Source organism: Onychomys torridus, chromosome 13 (assembly GCF_903995425.1).
Source record: "Onychomys torridus chromosome 13, mOncTor1.1, whole genome shotgun sequence".
Lineage (NCBI taxonomy): Eukaryota > Metazoa > Chordata > Mammalia > Rodentia > Cricetidae > Onychomys > Onychomys torridus.
In genome coordinates, this window is record NC_050455.1 from 49,902,412 (window position 1) to 49,921,385 (window position 18,974).

The 18,974-nt window shown below is 42.0% G+C and overlaps 1 protein-coding gene across 4 annotated transcripts in view; it reads left to right on the forward strand.

Moving 5' to 3' along the window:
* The first annotated feature begins 2,444 nt into the window (after positions 1 to 2,444).
* Csnk1a1 (casein kinase 1 alpha 1) overlaps positions 2,445 to 18,974 on the forward strand; it is a 36,120-nt gene continuing 19,590 nt past the window's right edge. For 2 of the 4 annotated variants that reach the window (XM_036204509.1, XM_036204510.1), the window contains exons 1-4: positions 2,448 to 3,121; positions 3,806 to 3,912; positions 17,215 to 17,341; positions 18,465 to 18,563. In XM_036204509.1, coding sequence (XP_036060402.1) covers positions 2,999 to 3,121; positions 3,806 to 3,912; positions 17,215 to 17,341; positions 18,465 to 18,563 — 456 coding nt within the window. In that variant the 5' untranslated portion in view covers positions 2,448 to 2,998. Of the gene's footprint in view, positions 3,122 to 3,805; positions 3,913 to 17,214; positions 17,342 to 18,464; positions 18,564 to 18,974 lie in introns of all 4 variants that reach the window. The other 2 variants (XM_036204507.1, XM_036204508.1) reach the window with 2 other exon arrangements.

The window sequence follows — 18,974 nt, forward strand, 5'->3', positions numbered from 1 at the left end:
ATAGAAGTGAGAAGCACTTTTAGGAGTTCTTGCCAAGCTCAGAGCTTACTTCCCAATAGGAAGTAAGGGCCTCATGAACTACAAAATACTCTTTAAGTGTAAAGGGCTAGTCAATATAATTTTGAAACTTTGAGTATTGTGTACTGTTTACATCATTTCTCCCCTTCTCTCCCTCCAGCTCCATTCCTATCACCCCCCACTCCCTCTCAACTTTGACCTCTACATATATATACATATATATGACCAACATACACATGCATGCACGCATGCACACGCACGACCTGTTGAGTCTATTTAGCGTGGCTCATATGAACATGTGTTTAGGGCTGACCACCACTTGGGATTGGATAACCTGTCAGGGAGCTTGACCTCAGAGAAGACTGGATCTCCCTCTTTTAGTCGCCATTAATTACCTTCATCTAGAGGCGGGAACTTGAGATTTCCCACGTCCATGTCGTTGAGCTGGCTGTATGTGGGTGACCATATTGTTAAGATTTCGAGGCTGGAACTGCCTGTCATAGGTAGAAGACATGATCTCACAGCAATCCACTTTAACAAACCCCCGTGAACCATGCAGTGGAAAGAACAGAAAGTGGGAAAAGAAAGACATATGAAATTGCTGTCAGCCGGGCGGTGGTGGCTCACACCTTTCATCCCAGCACTCAGGAGGCAGAGGCAGGCAGATCTTTGTGAGTTCGAGGCCAGCCTGGTCTACAGAGTGAGATCCAGGAAAGGCGCAAAGCTACACAGAGAAACCCTGTCTCGAAAAACAAAAACAAAAACAAAAACAAAAAAAACAGAAGGAAAGTGCTGTCAGTGCCAAACACTGGGAAAAAGGCAGAATGGACTGTGACGCTAACCCAAAGCACATTTCTGTTTTCCTCAAGTTTTCAACACTCCATAGACTCCTGCATCTGATACTGACTCTACTCAGGCGTGTTTAATAATCAACACCCGGGACAGAGCTTGGTGCATTCTAAAGGTGTTGCGTTTTCTACTGATTTGTAGGTTTCCGATCCTAGAGATGGACGAGCTGTTTGGGGTTTTTTGAATCTGCCTGAACTTCTTGTTGTTGTTCTTATTTTACCCCAAACACTCTTTGTTTACCAGGAAACTTTTCTTGAGTAAAACCACTTTTTTTTTCATTTTGTTGAGTTCATTTTAGGGTTGACTTAAAACTTTTACAACCTACGCTATATTCATCTTTCATAGCAACCAACAGAGCCTTTGTAAACCTTAATTTCACATTCAGTTTTTGGTCAAATATCGTAACTGAAAATAAGATCAAGTTCTGATTTTTTAAATCGATTTTTACTTAACGTTTAAAGGTTTTTAAAAAGTTTTATACACTCCCAATTTTATGATAGTTATTTATACCGTTTACATCAATACTGTACTTTTATTTTTTTAGTTTTTCGAGACAGGGTTTCTCTGTGTAGCTTTGCGCCTTTCCTGGAACTCACTCTGTAGACCAGGCTGGCCTCGAACTCACAGAGATCCGCCTGCCTCTGCCTCCCGAGTGCTGGGGTTAAAGGCGTGCGCCACCGCCGCCCAATCCTGTGCTTTTCAACATGACTCAAATGTGACTGTTTCTTTGGGGATGAGTTTAACAAGGTTTACTATGAGTAGTTTTCTTACTGTTATCGTTATTTTTGTTTTGTTTTGTTTGTTTTTCGAGACAGGGTTTCTTCTTGTGTGGCTCTGTAGACCAGGCTGGCCTTGAACTCAGACTCATCTGCCTTTGCCTCCCAAGTGCTTGGATCAAAAGCGTGAGCCGCCACCGCCGCCCAGCTTGTTCTTTCCTCTTCATTGTGTCAGTAAAATTATGAAGCATCTATTTGAATTGTTCCTTTCAGATCAAGTGCATTCAGAGGGCCACAAACAGACATTGGGTGAGACCAACTCCAGGTTGTTTCCGAGCCCTTAAAAAAAAAAAAAAAATGGGGGAGGGGGCTTAGCAACATTCCAGGGAGCCCGAACTCTAATGACTAGTAATCAACTAGGCCCTACTAAAACCTGAGCCACTTCTTGAACCCAGCTCGCGCCCAGCTCGGCTTTTCTCTTCCCAAGCAGAAACTGGGCTGGGAAAGGACGGCCCCGGAGAGCGACTTGAAGACAGATCAAAGGTTAGAAACCGCCTCAAACGCGGAATAAAGGTCAACGCTCCACTCCCAAGGAGGCCAGACGCTTCCATTGGCCACATTTGAAAAAAAAAAAAAGAGGTGACTCCCTAACGCGCTCTCCTAGAAGCACAGCCCGACACCAGCCTCGGGGCCTGAATTAACAGGTAGCAGCAAGAAAGGACCCGCCGACGGCCGGAAGTGGAAGTGAGCCCCGGGGGCGGGAGGGGGCGGGAAAAAAGAGGACAGGCCGCACCAGGCCTGCGCGGTCCGCAAGCCTCGCAGTGCGCAGGCGCAGCGGGGCGGCGACGGGGTGACGCTCGGAGCGTGGGCTGCGACTCTCGCGGATCCGGTTCCGCCCTCCGTCTCGCAGCCCACCCTACCGAAAGAGCGCCCGAGATCCCTTTCCCAGAGTGCTCTGCGCCGTGAAGAAGCGGCTCCCAGGGACTGGGGGCATTTTGTGTTGGCTGGAGCTGGAGTAACAAGATGGCGGCATCGGCGGAGTGACGGGGGTCCCTCCGGGCCGGAGCCGGCGGCAGTGGTGGCAGCGGTCGCGCCGCCCTAACTCCCGGCGCCCCTCTCCCAGCCCGCAACGTCGCCGCGGACGCGAGACAGCGGCGGCCGCCCGCAAAGCCACTGGCCGAGCTTCGGCAGCCGCGACCACCCCTCACGAACTGCGGCCTGGCCCTCAGCGAGCGGCGGCGGCGGCGATCCGGTTCCTCGCAGCCGACTCCGGCGCCCTGTAACGCCAACAAAGCGTCGCTTCTCGGTGGCCTGCCGCGCTCCGCCGTTCTGCCGGGGGGAACAGCCTCGGAGGCCTCCATCCTCTTCCCAGAGGTGTCGGGGCTCGACCCCCGCCTCCATCTTCGCGTCTCAGGATGGCGAGCAGCAGCGGCTCTAAGGCCGAATTTATCGTCGGGGGGAAATACAAACTGGTGCGGAAGATCGGATCGGGCTCCTTCGGGGACATTTATCTGGCGATCAACATCACCAATGGCGAGGTAATCGCCCGGTTCGGGGAGGGGTGGGGGACGTTAACGCTGGGCTTTTTTTTTTTTTTTTTCCCCAACCCTCCCCCCCCCAAGTACTCCAAGCCTCTTCCCACTGCACGCACGCACGCACGCACGCACGCACCGGGGAGCCTAGAGCGAGCCAGCTTTCCTGGCTTAGCAACCTCCCCCACTATTTCCCTAAAAAGGAAAAAAAGCCCGATTAGAAAGGCCGGGTAAACTCCGAGGTTCCCCAGCTTGTTCAAAATGTCTCTCTTTAACCGCTGTTTAAGACGAGGAGAAGGGCGAAGGCGTGTGATCGCCGTGGTGTCCTTTTTTATTTCTTAAATTTAGTTTGGGGTTCTTGTTCCAATTAGAGCAGTTTCTTTCAAAACACAAACAAACAAGCACCGCCTTACGCCCCAGGGTTGCCTGCTTTCTGGATGAGTCCTTTCATTCACTTTAGATTTAGAGGACATGGAGGGTTCGCCATTTGCCGCGCCCCCACCCCACCAATCCCCGAAAAAACCTTTGAGGCTGGTTGGCTTGTTTTGTAATTACAAAGGTAGCTTTCCCCCATCCTTTCGCGTCCTTGTAGCGGCGGCGACTAGGAAGAAGCATTGCTAATGTCTCGTTTCCCAAGTGAGTTGGAATCCATAGGGATGTTGATGCCGTCCCCTCCCCTCTCCTCTGCAGGAAGTGGCGGTGAAGCTAGAATCCCAGAAGGCCAGGCATCCCCAGTTGCTGTACGAGAGCAAACTGTATAAGATTCTTCAAGGTGGGGTTGGCATCCCTCACATACGGTAAGAACCCTTGAGCACAGTCGATCCCAGAGGGGATTGCGAAATCAACGGTGAAAGGGGCTGAGGCTGGTAATGGGCCCGGCTGAGTCGGTTTTGGTACCGAGTCCTCCGGGTTCCACAATTAACCGTGATCGTTGGATAAATTTTAGCACGCCAACTTAGTTGAAATTTTGTTTGTTGTACTGCTGCATTTAGTTTCGGTCCGTTTCCCGGGGCTTTCACTTGCAGCTGACTAGGCAGGTCATCTTTGATCCCTACGCGGAAGGGATCTTGCTATCTTTACGGCGACACTTTTGATGTTGGTACGTTTGTCCACTGAAGTGGTTGGGAAGGTGCGGATGTGACCGAGTTTAGTCTGTTGGGGTTGCTATCCGAGCTGGTTTGGGAAATGGCTGCTCTTTTGTTGTGTTTTTGTTCCAACATGTCTTCCTCCTCCGCTTAGAAAATGGCGGAACGACGTGACTCAACCCCCATATTCCTGCTTTTTTCTCCGCTTGGATTCACATGTTAAGTTTCCTTGATTTTCCTTTAGCAGCCTTAAATGGATTAACTGTTGAAAAGCCAAGAATTGAGTCCCATAAGGCCATGAGATTCTGGGAAGGAGATGGCATGACAGTGTGCGATCCCTGCAGCAGATGCGACGTAACTTGTTATGTTATGCTGATCGAGAATCCTCAACATCCCTGCCCAATATGTTCATTGCATTTTGCTTTTGTGAATGGTAATGTTTAACATGTTTTAGTTCCTTCCTACAAACTTTACGGGCAGTGTCTGTTAATGCAGTTTAGAGCAGCACCCGCTGTTGAAATGAGCTGGTCAGCTTTATGAAGAAAGCTTCACTTACCAGCAGTTTGATAAGTAGCTTCAACCTGTTGAGTTATTTTGTCGGTGATATTTAAGGGAAATTTCCTCGGAGAGGATGAATGGTAAATAGAAATAATCAGGACAAAAATTGCTGTTTCAAGTATTTGATTTTATTGAAAGAAACATTAGTTTTACTTTTGAAATTAACCTTTGTAAAAAACTAAACTATAGCTTTAAACCTCACTGTTTGGAAAAAAAAAGAATCATAATTGAGAATGAAATGGACTGCTGCATAGTGTGTTCTCCCCTTTTCCATTCCTCTCGTCGCTGTTCTGCCTCCACTGGGTGATGTTATGTAGACCATCCTGGGCCTTGACCTCATAGAGATCTGCCTGCCCCTTCCCAAATGCTGGGAATAAAGGAGTACACCACACCCAGCTGCTTTTTTCTATGTCCTGAATTGAGTAATGAATTACCTTCACTCTAAATACTACTACCTTTTAAAAAATGATAAATGTTTATTTTTAATACAGATGCTGGGTGATAAATACTCCCGCTGGTCATTTGTAAATGAGCTTTTTCAAAGAAAATTCCAGATTTATATGGCCAAAATTAAAGTGAATTGGAGGAGGTTTGAGTTTTTGAGTGATTTTTGTCCCTGAAATAAACTATCCTGGGAGGAAATAAGGCCCTCAGGTTTCCTTTACGTAGATCAGCCTGTATTGGTTCATTTGTGTTTGGCCCATTTCACAATATTGTCATCCTTTTAAGATTGCCCTGTGTTGGGAAATTTATACATTTCAAAAAAACATTAATGATTGCATTTTCAATGCTAGTGTATTCTTTAGTCTGGTAGCTTAAGGACCTTGCAGATACAGATCATTAAGGGCAATGAGTAGTATACTAAATAAGCAGATGAATGAGTTAACATGTGAGCAGACTAGTAGGTACCTATTATAAAATGGTGAATGCAGAGAGAGTTACAGCCTTTGTAAACTTTCTGTGGGTGGGGCTAAATAGATTAACCTGGCTTTTAAATTAAGGCTTCCTGGGAAAGGAGATGAGGTTTCAGGAAGCAAGCTTGGTGGACTGGTTGGGGAGGGCATCCAAGAATAGAGTGGCTTCTGGGAGTGGTTCCTAAGGCAGAATGTGGTAATTAGGTAGGGGTGGGGAAAGTGTACGGTTGTTAAGCAGTGATAGGACAAGTACATAAAAACAGATACAGTGTGTTGGTTTGTTTTGTTTTGTTTTGTCTTTTTCTTGAGACACAAACTCAGAGATTCTTCTGTCTTCCCTCTAGTGCTGGCCACCATGACTGACCAGTTTGTTGGTTTTAAAGGGAAGTATGAAATGATAGTTTTTGCACCAAAAGATAAATATTCACAAAAATGTTCTTAGTTTGGTGGCAGCGTTTTCTCATTGTTTTTGTATATTCAGTATTTCTTTGTCACTTATACATAGTATATATCTAGTAAATATTTACTTGGAAAATGTTCAGGCAAGTTGGCTGGCTAGTTTTAGGTAACTAGGAACAATCTGTTTTATCCATTGGTTGATAATAATTTAAATTTTTACCTATCATATACATCCTCCTCCTTTCATACTTTATTTTTTATGCACACATACAATCTGTTTATAAGATTGGCTTTAAGATACTCTGCTCTGGTAGAGAGACTCAAAATTATTTGGCCTACATAGGTGGGTGGCTTCCCTCTTCCTTTGTAGTTTGAGGGACTTATAGCCACTTAGAAAGAGTCTAGGCTGGACAGCCACTTAGAAAGAGTCTAGGCTGGGGCGGTGGCGCTGCACACCTTGAATCCCAGCACTCGGGAGGCAGAGCCAGGAGGATCTACAGCTCGAGATCCAGGTCAGGCACCAAAACTACACAGAGAAACCCTGTCTCGAAAAACCAAAAAAAAGAAAAAAATAAATCTAACCTCAAGAGTGAAGTATGACATCTAGTTTATGGTATATGAAACTAAATCCTTTTGGCTTGCAGGACATCTGGAAGCTCACCTAGAATAACCATCTTTACATTCCTTTTCTACATGCAGAAATTGAATTCTCTCTGTAAAGGAAAAACAATTTTGGTAAACAAGAAGAGCTCTTAATCGGGGCAATTAGAATTGAATGTCTGAGCACTTGGTGAGCTAGAGTCTTTTTAACTTCTGTGAGGCTCATAGCTGCCCAGCTGTGCAATTCAAAAGAATGTTAATACTTAATGGGTTTAGTTTTGTTGGGGGTGGGAGAGTGTTGAATAGAAATGGGGAGGGCTAGAGAGATGGGTCTGAATTCAGTTCCCAGCACCCACCAGGGGTTTTTCACAACTGCCTCTAACTCCAGCTCTAGGAAATCTGATATCCTCTTCTGTTGTCTAGACATTTGCACTCATATGACACAGTCACATGGACATACACTTTAGTTTTCCCCAAGAAGAAATGTTTGGGAAATTTATTCTGCTAGGAAAAGAACTCATTGCCACCTGCTTTTTATGTGCAGAACTTACCATGGGAGCAGGATTCCATATTTAAAGTCTTTTGCTTAGTTAATCTCAGACCTTTCAGTTTTGGATTTTAAGACTGTTTCCAGATGATAGTTGCAAAAGACCCCCCCCCCCCCAGTTTGGTGCTGTGTCTAAGTCTTACCTTTAATATTATTTTATGGAACAGTACCTCACAAAACTTACACATGCATCTGCTTCTGGCAACTTTTAGATTAACTATTTAGAAAGATGTATAGTGGTAGAATATACTTTTATAGGAAAATTGTGTGTAAGAAGGTAGTTGGGGATATGGGAAAAGAGTTCTTGCCTTTTTTGTTGTGGTGGTGTTTCCCCCCCCCCCCCCCCCCAGGGTTTCTCTGTTTAGCTTTGCATCTTTCCTGGAACTCACTCTGTAGCACAGGTTGGCCTCAAACTCACAGAGATCCGCCTGCCTCTGCCTCCCGAGTGCTGGGATTAAAGGCTTGTGCCACCACTGCCCGGCTCTTGCCTCTTGTTTTTTTGACCACACCTTCTTGCCCCTCTGCATTTGGATGTCAGATATTTTAGAAAATATTTATAAAGCATTAGTTAATACTTTGTACTGCTAAAGGCAGTTTAAACAATTTCTGTCTTAATCTTTTGCTATTAAGTACACATACACACACACATATAATTGTGAATAAGGTTGTAACAGAGAAAAACAATTGTTGAAGTGACTTTTTCAAAGTGTGACTAAATTCAGTGTACTGGAGATGTGCTTTGTATTGTTCATTTATGGGATAATAGATGGTGTTTTTTGAGCTGAACAAAATCTGTAAGATGTGTGAAGAAGATTGACTCATATAAGTTAAACCTTGAGTCCCAGAAGAGTTAACTAGTCTTCTGGATCCTAGTTCTCCTGAATGCCATTATCACCTTGATGTCAAGGTCATATCATGCCTGCTCATACATGCCACACCTCTATTTGATAACTGAGAAAGCCATACTTAGTTAGCTTCATTCACTATCCACAATTCCCTTGTCTCCATCCACACACATTAATTTAACAAAAAACAAACAGGCTTGGAATTGTAGGTCAGTGAAGAAACACATGCTTCATGTATGAGAGACTCAATTTAATTAAGTACCAGTATTCCAAAGAACAATATAGCTAGGCTTGGTGGCTCATACCAGCAATCCGAGCTCTTGGAACATTATCTGAGGCCAGCCCAGGTAACATAGCAAGACCTGTCTGAAAAGAAATTATAAACAAATGTCTAGAATTTGTTGCAAATATAAAGAATTGAATCTTTTTGAGACAGGGTCTCACTATGTAACTGTCTAACATGGAAGTCACTTTCTAGGCTAGGCAGGTCTTAAACTCGAGGATCTTTCTACCTCCTGAGTGCTGTGACTAAAGGTATTCCCCACCACTTCCCACTAATTGAATCTTTAAAATGGGTTATTAAGTAGATTACCTGAGTATCTTTTTCATACCTTCCAGTGAATGAAATGTTTATTTAAAGTGATGTGCTCTGGTTACTGTTTTTGTTTATTTCACCCCAATAACTGGCCTCAGGTTTGATTTTATTGATAAGAACTGTTAAGATTTGTGCTACAGTTTATAATGCAACCTCAGTGGCTCCTAATAGTTTAAGTGACCAGTGTTAACTAGTGTGAACTGATATGTGGTTTAATGGAATTTTTATGATCTTAGGTATAATTTAAACTTAGTGAAATGTATAAATGCTAATGTGTGGCAATGTTTTTTTATAGTAGTTGTGTGTTATTTCTTCTAAATTTGATGAAGGATGTTCAAAACAAAGTAATAACAAAGCCTTCTGTTTGATGGGTAGGATACCCTGGAGAAGTTACTGACACTATTTAATGTAGTTGTGATGATTACTGCTTGACTACTCAGTGGTAGTTGGTAGCTTTGACTCGTTTTCTTCCATTGAAGATCTAAAACATTGCCATTCCCTAGTCCTAGTGACTAGTGAATTGAAATGTGTTGTGGCTGGTTTTTGGTTTTGTTTTGTTTTGTTTTGTTTTCAAGATAAGGTTTCTCTGTGTATGGAACTTGCTTTGTAGACCACACTGGCTCCGAACTTAAGAGATCCTCCTGCCTCTGCCTCCCAAGTGCTGGGATTAAAGGCATGCAACCAATTCTAGATTTCTGTTTATAAATTTTTGTTGTGGCTGTTTTAATAAGGACTTTGAAAGTGCCATACAAAAAGGATTGGTTGGAGAGTGTTAGACACTAAATAAAAATGGAAAAGACAAAAGCCAAACTGTATTTGAACCTAGAATTCCACAATTTTTAATGTTGTCTGCTTTTCAGAGAAAAGGTTTTGTTAGACCAAATGGTTTTTTTCTTGTTTTTGAGACAGAATTTTGTGCAGTCCAGGCTGGCAAGACCTGGCATGGCTTCCAAATAGGTCTTTTAACAGTGTTTAAATGCTTTCTCTAAATTGACAGGATTATGATGAGGGATACTACTTCCCACCTCTGATGTATACAGTACAGAGATTTGTTTTGAGCTAAAATTGCCTTTTATTTCTAGCATTGATAAGCACTGTTGAAATAAGGAGATAGTTGGTTGGCTTCAGAGCCTGCATATTCTTTTTCCTTTTATGTGGAAGAAGAGGCATGGTAGTGGTAGCACATGCTTCTACTTTCAACACTTGGAAGGTAGAGGCAGGAAGTTCAAGGACAACCTGAGCTACATGAAGGCTCTCAAAAAAAAAAAAAGAGTGGAGAGGTAAATGCTCAATAGTTCAGAGTGAGTACTACTTTTGTGAAAGATCTGAATTGTATTCCCAGCACCTGTGTTTGGTGGCTCCAGGGAATGCAACCCCTCCTCTGTGGTCACTAGTACTTGCTACACACATAAACATAATGAAGAACAAGATCGAACACTATCCTGGCATTATGTATTATCTCTTTTAATCATTGCAGCAATCCTGTATGTTGGGAGGTTCATATAAAAATTACACCTGGTATATAACGTAGATATTTAAGGCCTAGGTTGATTCTGGTGTCAAAATACAGGAACCAACCATACTACAAACACTATAACTATTGCCTCTCAGCTCAGCTAATTTATCTCCATTTTTCCTGGACCTATATCTCAGTAAGACTCTTTTGGGGGCTCATTCCTTTAATCCCAGCACCTAGGAGGCTGTGGCAGGTGGATCTCTGGATTTGAGGTTAGTCTGATCCTATAGAGCCAGTTCCAGAACAGACAGCTACACAGAGAAACTGCATGTCAGAAAAACAACAATGGACTCTTTAATTTATGTGCTTACGAGATGCTGTATCAGGCAGTATGATGCTAGAAGCTGCACTGTAACCTCACACAACCAAGTGGTTTGGGTTTTTTGGTGGGGGCAGTATCTAAAACATGTTAAAAAAAAAAAAAAACCACTGCTTTGAGAGAAAGAAGAAGTAGGTCTTGCTGACAGGTTCTTAGCACAGTGTGCAGGTATAAAGGAGGCATTTTAGAAGTATTTGCTGCGTGTATTGTTAAGTTCCTGAGTTGTAACTGAAATGGTCTCCAGTTGTAATACTTGTGTTAAACTCCACAGGACTAAGACTGATTTACAAAGGGAAATGTGGCTGTGCTCTTTGCTTTGAGTGCTGTTAGAAAAAAACACTGTTATTGAAATTTAATGTTCTAGAGCCGGGGGTTGTAGGCACACATGTAATTCCAGAGTTCAGAATTCCTGGCCAACCTGGGCCACATAGTGAGACTTTGTCTTTAAAAAAAAAAAAAAAAAAAAAGGAAAGTTCTTTAACTTATCACAAGGTTTATTTATCGGGTATTTTAATTTTCTAGGTCAATACCAAGAAGGGTTGTTGGTTTGGGTGTTTGGGTAGTGCATGGTTTTTGTTTGTTTTTGGAGACAGGTTTTCTGTGTAGCCATGGCTGTCCTGGAAGTCAATCTGTATGTAGACTAGGCTGGCCTCAAACTCAGAGATCCACCTACCTCCCTGTCTCCCAAGTGCTGGGATTAAAAGCATGCACCATCACCACTTGGCTATTTTATTTTATTTTAATTTATTTATTTATCTATTTATTTATTTATTTATTTATTTATTTTTAAGGAAAATGTCGCCGGGCAGTGGTGGTGCAGGCCTTTAATCCCAGCACTCCAGGAGGCAGAGGCAGACGGAACTCTGTGAGTTCCAGGCCAGCCTGGTCTACAGAGCAAGATCCAGGAAATGCGCAAAGCTACACAAAGAAACTGTCTCAAAACCAAAAAAAAAAAAACCCAAAAAACAAAAAACTGTCTATAGTGGATGAAGTATGGGTAGTGTAAATTGTTACTGTGTTTGTGTTGTATTTAAATGTACAGGGAAGAAGCTTACAAGAGAACTTCTAAGACATTGTCCTGCCAGCCCTTATCTGAAATTAAAAAACTTGAGCATAGTTATATTATTACAAGTGTCTCATACATTGTACTGGTAAAAATGTAGGAAGAACCTGGAGTGGAGTGCATGTTTTTATATGAATACCTCTCTTTTTTCTGTCCTCACATTTATTCCTTTTTTGAGACAAGGGTCTTGCTGTGTAGACTAGGCTGGCCTTGGACTCACTTGGTGTGTGCTACCATGCCTGGCTTCCTTTTTCTGTTTTTTTTGTTTGTTTGTTTTTCTTTCTTTTTTTTTTTTAGGACTTTTCGTATTGATTGATTGGATTGTTTTTGTATGGGGGCTGTTGACACTGAATTTAAATTATTCCTAGTACCAGGTTCCACTTAGTGAAGTCAGTGTTTCAGTTCAATGAATATTAGCTGCTATTCTTCAAATAAAGTCTCTAGTGGTTGAAACTGTCCTGCTTAACTTAAGCTTATAAGCAAGTTTACATAACATATCTATAGTAAGTTATAGATAATAAAAAGCTTTTCCCTGTATGAGTGCCTACTGTGTACCAGTGAGTTTAAAATAGACACACTTCGGCCAGGCGGTGGTGGCGCATGCCTGTAATCCCAGCACTCAGGAGGCAGAGGCAGGTGGATCTCTGTGAGTTTGAGACCAGCCTGGGCTACCAGGTGAGTTCCAGGAAAGGCGCAAAACTACACAGAGAAACCCTGTCTCGAAAAACCAAAAGAAAAAAAAAATAGACACACTTCAAAATTTTTGTTTTTTAAATTTAAGCATTTGTCATGAGCCAGACATGTGGTATCAATAAGTTTTGTCTTCCTTTGAAAATTAGAGAACAGTGTCTAAATCTCAAACTGAGATTGAACATACAAGGATGTGAATGTTTCCTTAACTTCAAGAAGATAGTGTATTTAAGAATAAGCTTCGAACTATAGCTGGAAGCCCTCGGCTGCTTTCATTGGTCAGTGTCTTAATAAGTTAGGGGGTTCTATTTCTATGATAAAACACCACTACCAATAAACCCTTTGGGAGGAAAGGGTTTATTTTAGCTTCCAGTTCCACAGCGCAACTGAGAGAAGTCTCAGAGTAGGAACCTGGAGGCAGAAGCTGATGCAGAAGCCATGGAGGGATGCTGGTTGCTTCCTAGCTTACTCACATTGCTTTATAGCATAGGGACCACCAGCCCAGGGGTGGTACCAGCTGGGCCTGCTTACATTAAGAAACCGCCCCAGGCTTTCCCACAGGCCATCTAGGGGCATTTTATAGAATGAGGTTTCCTCTTTGACATGACTGTGGGTTGTGTAAAGTTGACAAAAAAAACTAGCAAGCACAGTCAGATTCAGGGGACAGACTATTGATGGAGGTGTTTGAATCAGTGGAGTAAGCGTTTCTCAGACCTTAGCCATGTATAATACTTGACTGTGTGGACTGGAGAGAGCTCGAGCATTTATTATTGCTCTTTCAGAGGACCAGAGTTTAAGTGCCAGCACCCACATGGTGGCTCACATGGTCAGTAACTCGTTCTAGGAGATCCAACATCCTCTTCTGAACTCTGCAAGCATGCTTGTGGTGCACATATATGCAGGCAAAACACTTATACGCATACTATAAATAATTTTTTTAAGAATTAGCTACAGAGTTTGTTTAAAATGCAGGTGGCTTCACCTTCTGCTCATATGTGTTTCATCAATTCTGGAATGGGTCCCAAATCTAATTTTTAATAAGGACATCCAAATATTTCTGCTAAGACCTGATGGCCACACTTTGAGAACTCTGTTGAGGTTCTAGCATTCCGTTGCTGGAAAGTACAGAATTTTGCCAAGTGCTTGTGGCTGTTGTGGAAAATGGTATTGTCAAGCAGATATGATGATACATGCCTATAACCTCAGCACTTCTGAGACAGAAAGCAGGATTGCTGCTAGTTTGAGGCCATCCTGACTACAAAGCACATTCCATACTAGTTGTGGGGGGTACATACCAGAGACCATATCTCTCAGAAAGAGTGAGGCATGAGGCAGGGAGAGGATGCTATTGTCGTGGTTGTTAGATTGTAGGATTGTTGGGCAAGTTCTTTTTTCCGCTTTCCTAGTTCTTTTACATGGGTCATCTCATAATTACCACACCACATCGTGATAGGTAGGCGCAGTTCAGGGTTGAGGAGATGGCTCACTGGATAAAACACTTGCCACACCAGCAGAAGGACCAGGGTTCTGATACAGAGAGCTAGGTGGGAATGGTGAGAGCTAGAGGTAGGATCTCAAAGGGTTGTATATTCACATACATAACGTGATGGGTACAAGGCCTTGGATTAATCCCTAGTTCTGCAAGAAGTGGGGGAAGTGCCTGGCATGGTGGTGCCTGCTTGTAATCCCAGGCTAAGGCTGGTGGGTCACAACTTCAAGGATAACCTACCTGGGCTTGTTTCAATACCTAGCGAGACTGTTATGGAAGAGGGAGAAAGATGAGTCATGGACCAGTGAGCAAAGTGGGTTTTCTGGCTATTTTTCTGTTATTCTTGGTATGGTGTTGTGTTCATTTTGTTGTTGCCTCAGTGTTGTACTTATCATTTATCTGTTCTTTTAGATCAGAGAATGAATCGGGTGTGTGTGTGTGTGTGTGTGTGTGTGTGTGTGTGTGTGTGTGTGTGTGTGTGTGTGTGTGCGCGCGCGTGCGTGCAGCTTGAGTGGTGTACAGGCTTTATGCAGATAATCACAACTGATGAGAATTCTAGAGTACAGTATGTATGTAGGGGAGTTGTTTGTTTTGTACAAGATCTCACTGTATAGCCAGGCTGGCCTCTTAACTAGGCAATCAATCCTCTGGCCTCTTCCTGAATACTGATTGAACTACAGAGATGGGCACGCCTGGCTTTCAATACTAACATGAGATTGGAAGCAATTCTCAGCCTCTCAAATGTTATTGTAGGCCTGAGCCTCCATACTCCAGCTGACCTTAAAATTTCTATAGCTCTGACTAGAGTGTAGGAGAAATTTTTTAAATAACTTAAAATGACATGATTTGCTAGTGAAAAGCTTGAACCATTTCAAGTGTACAGTTTTATTTTTGTCATGTACAGTCATTACCATAATTCAGTTTTAGGATATTTTTGTCACGCTCCACAAAGATACCTTGAACCCATGAGCAGTCATTCTCTATTTCCTTGCTAGTTCCAGAAAACCAGCAATTTTATTTTCTGTATGTGTATAGTTAGTTGCCTATTAGGAAATTGTTGACCAGGGGCTTGGATGGATAGCTTGGTGGTAGTGTTTGCTTGGCATCTGGGCGTCCTGGGGTTTGATCTACAGCACCCAAAAGAGGGTGAGATCATTAACCATTTATGATCGGTATGCTGGCGATGGCTATAATTTCTACTTCCCAACGCAGATGTGTGTTAATGCTTGACTCTCCCTTGACCTTCACTGTCTACACTCTGCCCCATCCATTGTACCTCTGTTAGCAACATTTAAAGTAATGACAACTGACAAAAATTCCATCATACTACAAACTAAGTAGTATGATTAGAACGTATTGCTTCAACCGAGGAAAAAATGGGGAAAATAGCAGGTATCGGATGAATAAATGTGCAGTAGCTTCAGTGGTGTACAGGCTTTATGCCGATAATCACTGATGAGAATTCTAGAGTACAGTAGACACGTTAGGCCCAGAATAAACTGTTCCACAACTCTCTGCCCCTCTACCCTCCCTCTTGCTCTAACATTCTTTTGGGATGTTCCCCGAGCCTTGCAGAACGAGATGTAGAAATCCCAGTTAAGGCTCATCTTTCAATAGTCTGTTCCTCTCAGCACTTTGACCAGTTAGGAGTCTTCTATAGTAAGCACATGACCTACTGCCAAAAGAATCCTGGTAGCCACAGCTGACAGCAGCGCTGGTGCATGGACATAAACAAAAATATCCAGAAGGCATTAGATAGGCACACAGTTTCTACTCTCCAGCTGTCTGATAGTGGAAGCTTCCCCACTAGGGCCTATTCATTCCCCAGCCAGACTTTTAGCCAAGCTTACAGTACCAGATAAGAATTCCTTCCTGTAGAGGTAGCTTCAGATCCAGTCGGAAAGTGCGCAGTTGGCCCTAACAGACCTGCCACTATTGGACCTCATTTTCATGCAAGTGTATATTGTATGTTTAATGATCTTTTACTTTGACTTGCTAAGGATTTTAAGGGAGCAAATTTGATGTAACTGAATATGGACTCTGTTATTAAGGTCTGAAATGAGCTGATATGAGGTTTTATCTATATTTCTCTTAAAGGTCATATTTGAAATCCCTTACAGTTCTGAGGATGGCATTAAAGGGATAATAATATTGAGTATCTGAGACCACTAGTTAAACAACTATTTAAAAAAAAAGAAAAGAAAGAGAAGAAAGAAAAAATAAATAGCAGCTGGGCTTCGGTAGTGCACACCTTTAATCCCAGCCAGGAGGCAGAGACAGGGCTACAAAGAGAAACCCTGTCTCAAAAAAACAAAACAAAATGAGCATAGCACATCATATAATAAACTGTATTTTCTAGGAAAATCTTCATATTCTTGTGTTAATACTGATGTTTAAAATAAATGATATCTATCGGCAGCAGAACAGCATATTAGAGAAAAATTGTAAAGAAGAAATAGCATTAAAACATTTAGATAATTTCCTAGAAACTGGTATGTAATGTTTTTTGCTCTTTTGAGGCAGGATCTCATCTCACCCTATAGCCTAGGTTGGCCTCAAACTTTGCCTTAGGCTCCTGAGCCTTAGGGTTACAGGCTTAGCCAACAATCCGACTCGGATTTTAGTTTTCAAAAAGCCTTTTCTCTCCTTTTGAGTTTTTTAACGTTGTTTCTATTGGTGTTAACAGAGAAACTAAGCCAGGTTAGGCTTTTAAGTATTTACTCCAGGGAAGAATTTGTTTACAGACATCAAAATGTGGAAAAAAAACTTATGGTCGTGATTTCCAGTCCCCCCCCCCCACACACACACAGAGTTTCTCTGTGTAGCTTTGCGCCTTTCCTAGAACTCACTTGGTAGCCCAGGCTGGCCTCGAACTCAAGAGATCCATATGGCTCTGCCTCCTGAGTGCTGGGATTACAGGTGTGCGCCACCACCACTCGGCAGATTCCCAGTTCTTACAACGAGAAATTAAGTGATAACATTTGAGTTATTGGGGAGAAATTTTATTTGTATACAGTATTAACACAGGACAGTTAAAATAACTTTTCTTGAACAGATTAATCATGTGTTGATACTACTCTTGTAATACTAAACTAGGCAAAAATATGATTCCTTTTCAATGAGGGACAAATAATTGAAGTGCAATTCGGTGTGAAAGATACCGTTCTGAAGTGTTAATAAGAGGGCTGATGGAGTCATTTCTTCCATTACAAAGCTAGTCTAGATTGCAGAATTTGTCTGACGTTGGGAAGTGGTGCAGATGGCTAGCTGCCGAGTTGAGTTACGCTGGTGAGAGTGAGTTATTAAGTGTATTAAGTGCTATGCGGGGAAAGGGCTTCCTACTCTTTCTGAGCAGTGTGTTTAATTGCTGAGTTTGTCTTGTGTCTAGAGAAAGGTTTCCTTAGATAAACCAAAAATTTAAATGTTATAATGTTAAGTGATAATGTTTTTGCATTGACTTTTTTTTCTTGTTTTTTTAGGTGGTATGGACAAGAAAAAGACTATAATGTGCTAGTCATGGATCTTCTGGGGCCCAGCCTTGAAGATCTCTTCAATTTCTGTTCAAGAAGGTTCACTATGAAGACTGTTCTTATGTTAGCTGACCAGGTATGTAAACTTTTGAGAAAAGTTATTTATTATATAATGGCAACAGTTCATAGACCAGAGTATTATACCCCACATGTCACTGTTTCTCTTCAAAAAACGTAAAAGGATTGTTTGTTCTCTTACAGTAGTAAGGTATGCTTTATAAATGTGTTTCTCTGGAAATAACTATTCCGTGCAGCATTCTGTTTTTACTGTGCGTGGTGGCACAAAATCTTACAATCTCAGCATTTGGGAGACTGAAGAGGGCTTACCAATGCAGGGCCAACCTGTGCTGTATACAAGATCTTGTCTCAGGGGAACAAAGAACAGCAAAGAACTTTGCTTTTTGTTTTGTTTTGTTTTTTTTTTTAATAAGATACCAGGGTAACTAAAGATGATGTTTTAGCCAGAGGATGCTTAAAGTCGGAAGCACTAATAGAAACACCAAGACAAGACATTGTAGTAATGCCTACGTTTGCCTTTTTCTTTTGTCTGCCGTGTGTGTGTGTGTGTGTGTGTGTGTGTGTGTGTGTGTGTGTGTATGTGTCCGTGTGTGTCCGTGTGTGTGTCCCCGTGTGTGTGTGTCCCGTGTGTGTGTGTCCGTGTGTCCATCCGTCCGTCCGTCCCAGCCTGGCTTCAAACTCCCTAAGTTTACCACTGGGGGAAATAAAGTAGAATAAATAGGCCCTTCTAGGAGCTTAAAGTCAAAAAGAGAAAGATAAAAAAAATAGCTAGTCAAGGTTCTGTGGTAACATGAGAAAGAAAATTGCTAAGGACTATAAGGCTTTTTTGCAATATAGTCCTTAGCAATTATTTCTTTCTCACTTTGTAGAGCAGGCTGGTTTTGAACCCATAGAGATCCACCTGCCTTTGCCTCCTGAGTGCTGGGCTTAAAGGTGAGTACCACCACATCCAGCAACACAAAGTTTTTAATCATTCATACTAATAGAACAGGCCAAAAGCCACAAAAGTTTGGGCCTGGGAGCCAGCAAGTTTGAAATAAAAAAAGGGCTTTATTGTTTTTTCATTTATTGTCTGTCTAATGCTGTCATTATAGATTATACATAATTGAAATACTGGAGTGCTTGAGAAATTATGAGTTGCTTTCTGTTATCACTTACTATTTTTACCTTTTCTTTTTCAGATGATCAGTAGAATTGAATATGTGCATACAAAGAATTTTATACACAGAGACATTAAACCAGATAACTTCCTAATGGGTATTGGGCGTCACTGTAATAAGGTTAGTTCAATGCTCTTTGCATGAAAGAACAAAGAGTAGAATATTGAATCGAATTGCTCTGATAAACTTCTGAATCTTTAAAAAGCCATAGTAAATTGAATTTGCTGTAATCTGCTTAAGAGATTGTACCAGAAGGATAATCAGCTAACTCTATTAACTTAGTAACTGAAGTATATTCTCTTCAACTTATTTAACCAAGGTTAGTTTATTTATGTGAAAATATAAAATTCCAAGGGCTTTTTAATGAGCTTTAATCGTCTATATTTAACTTGGACAATTGTATGTAGTTTTCATTCACTTAAACAGTGAAAACATGTACCTATAATCCTTTCTGAATGGTGACTCTAAAGTGTGGGTTTTGGAATACATGTGCTTGTACCAGTATGGCAACCACCGACCTATCTGTCACTA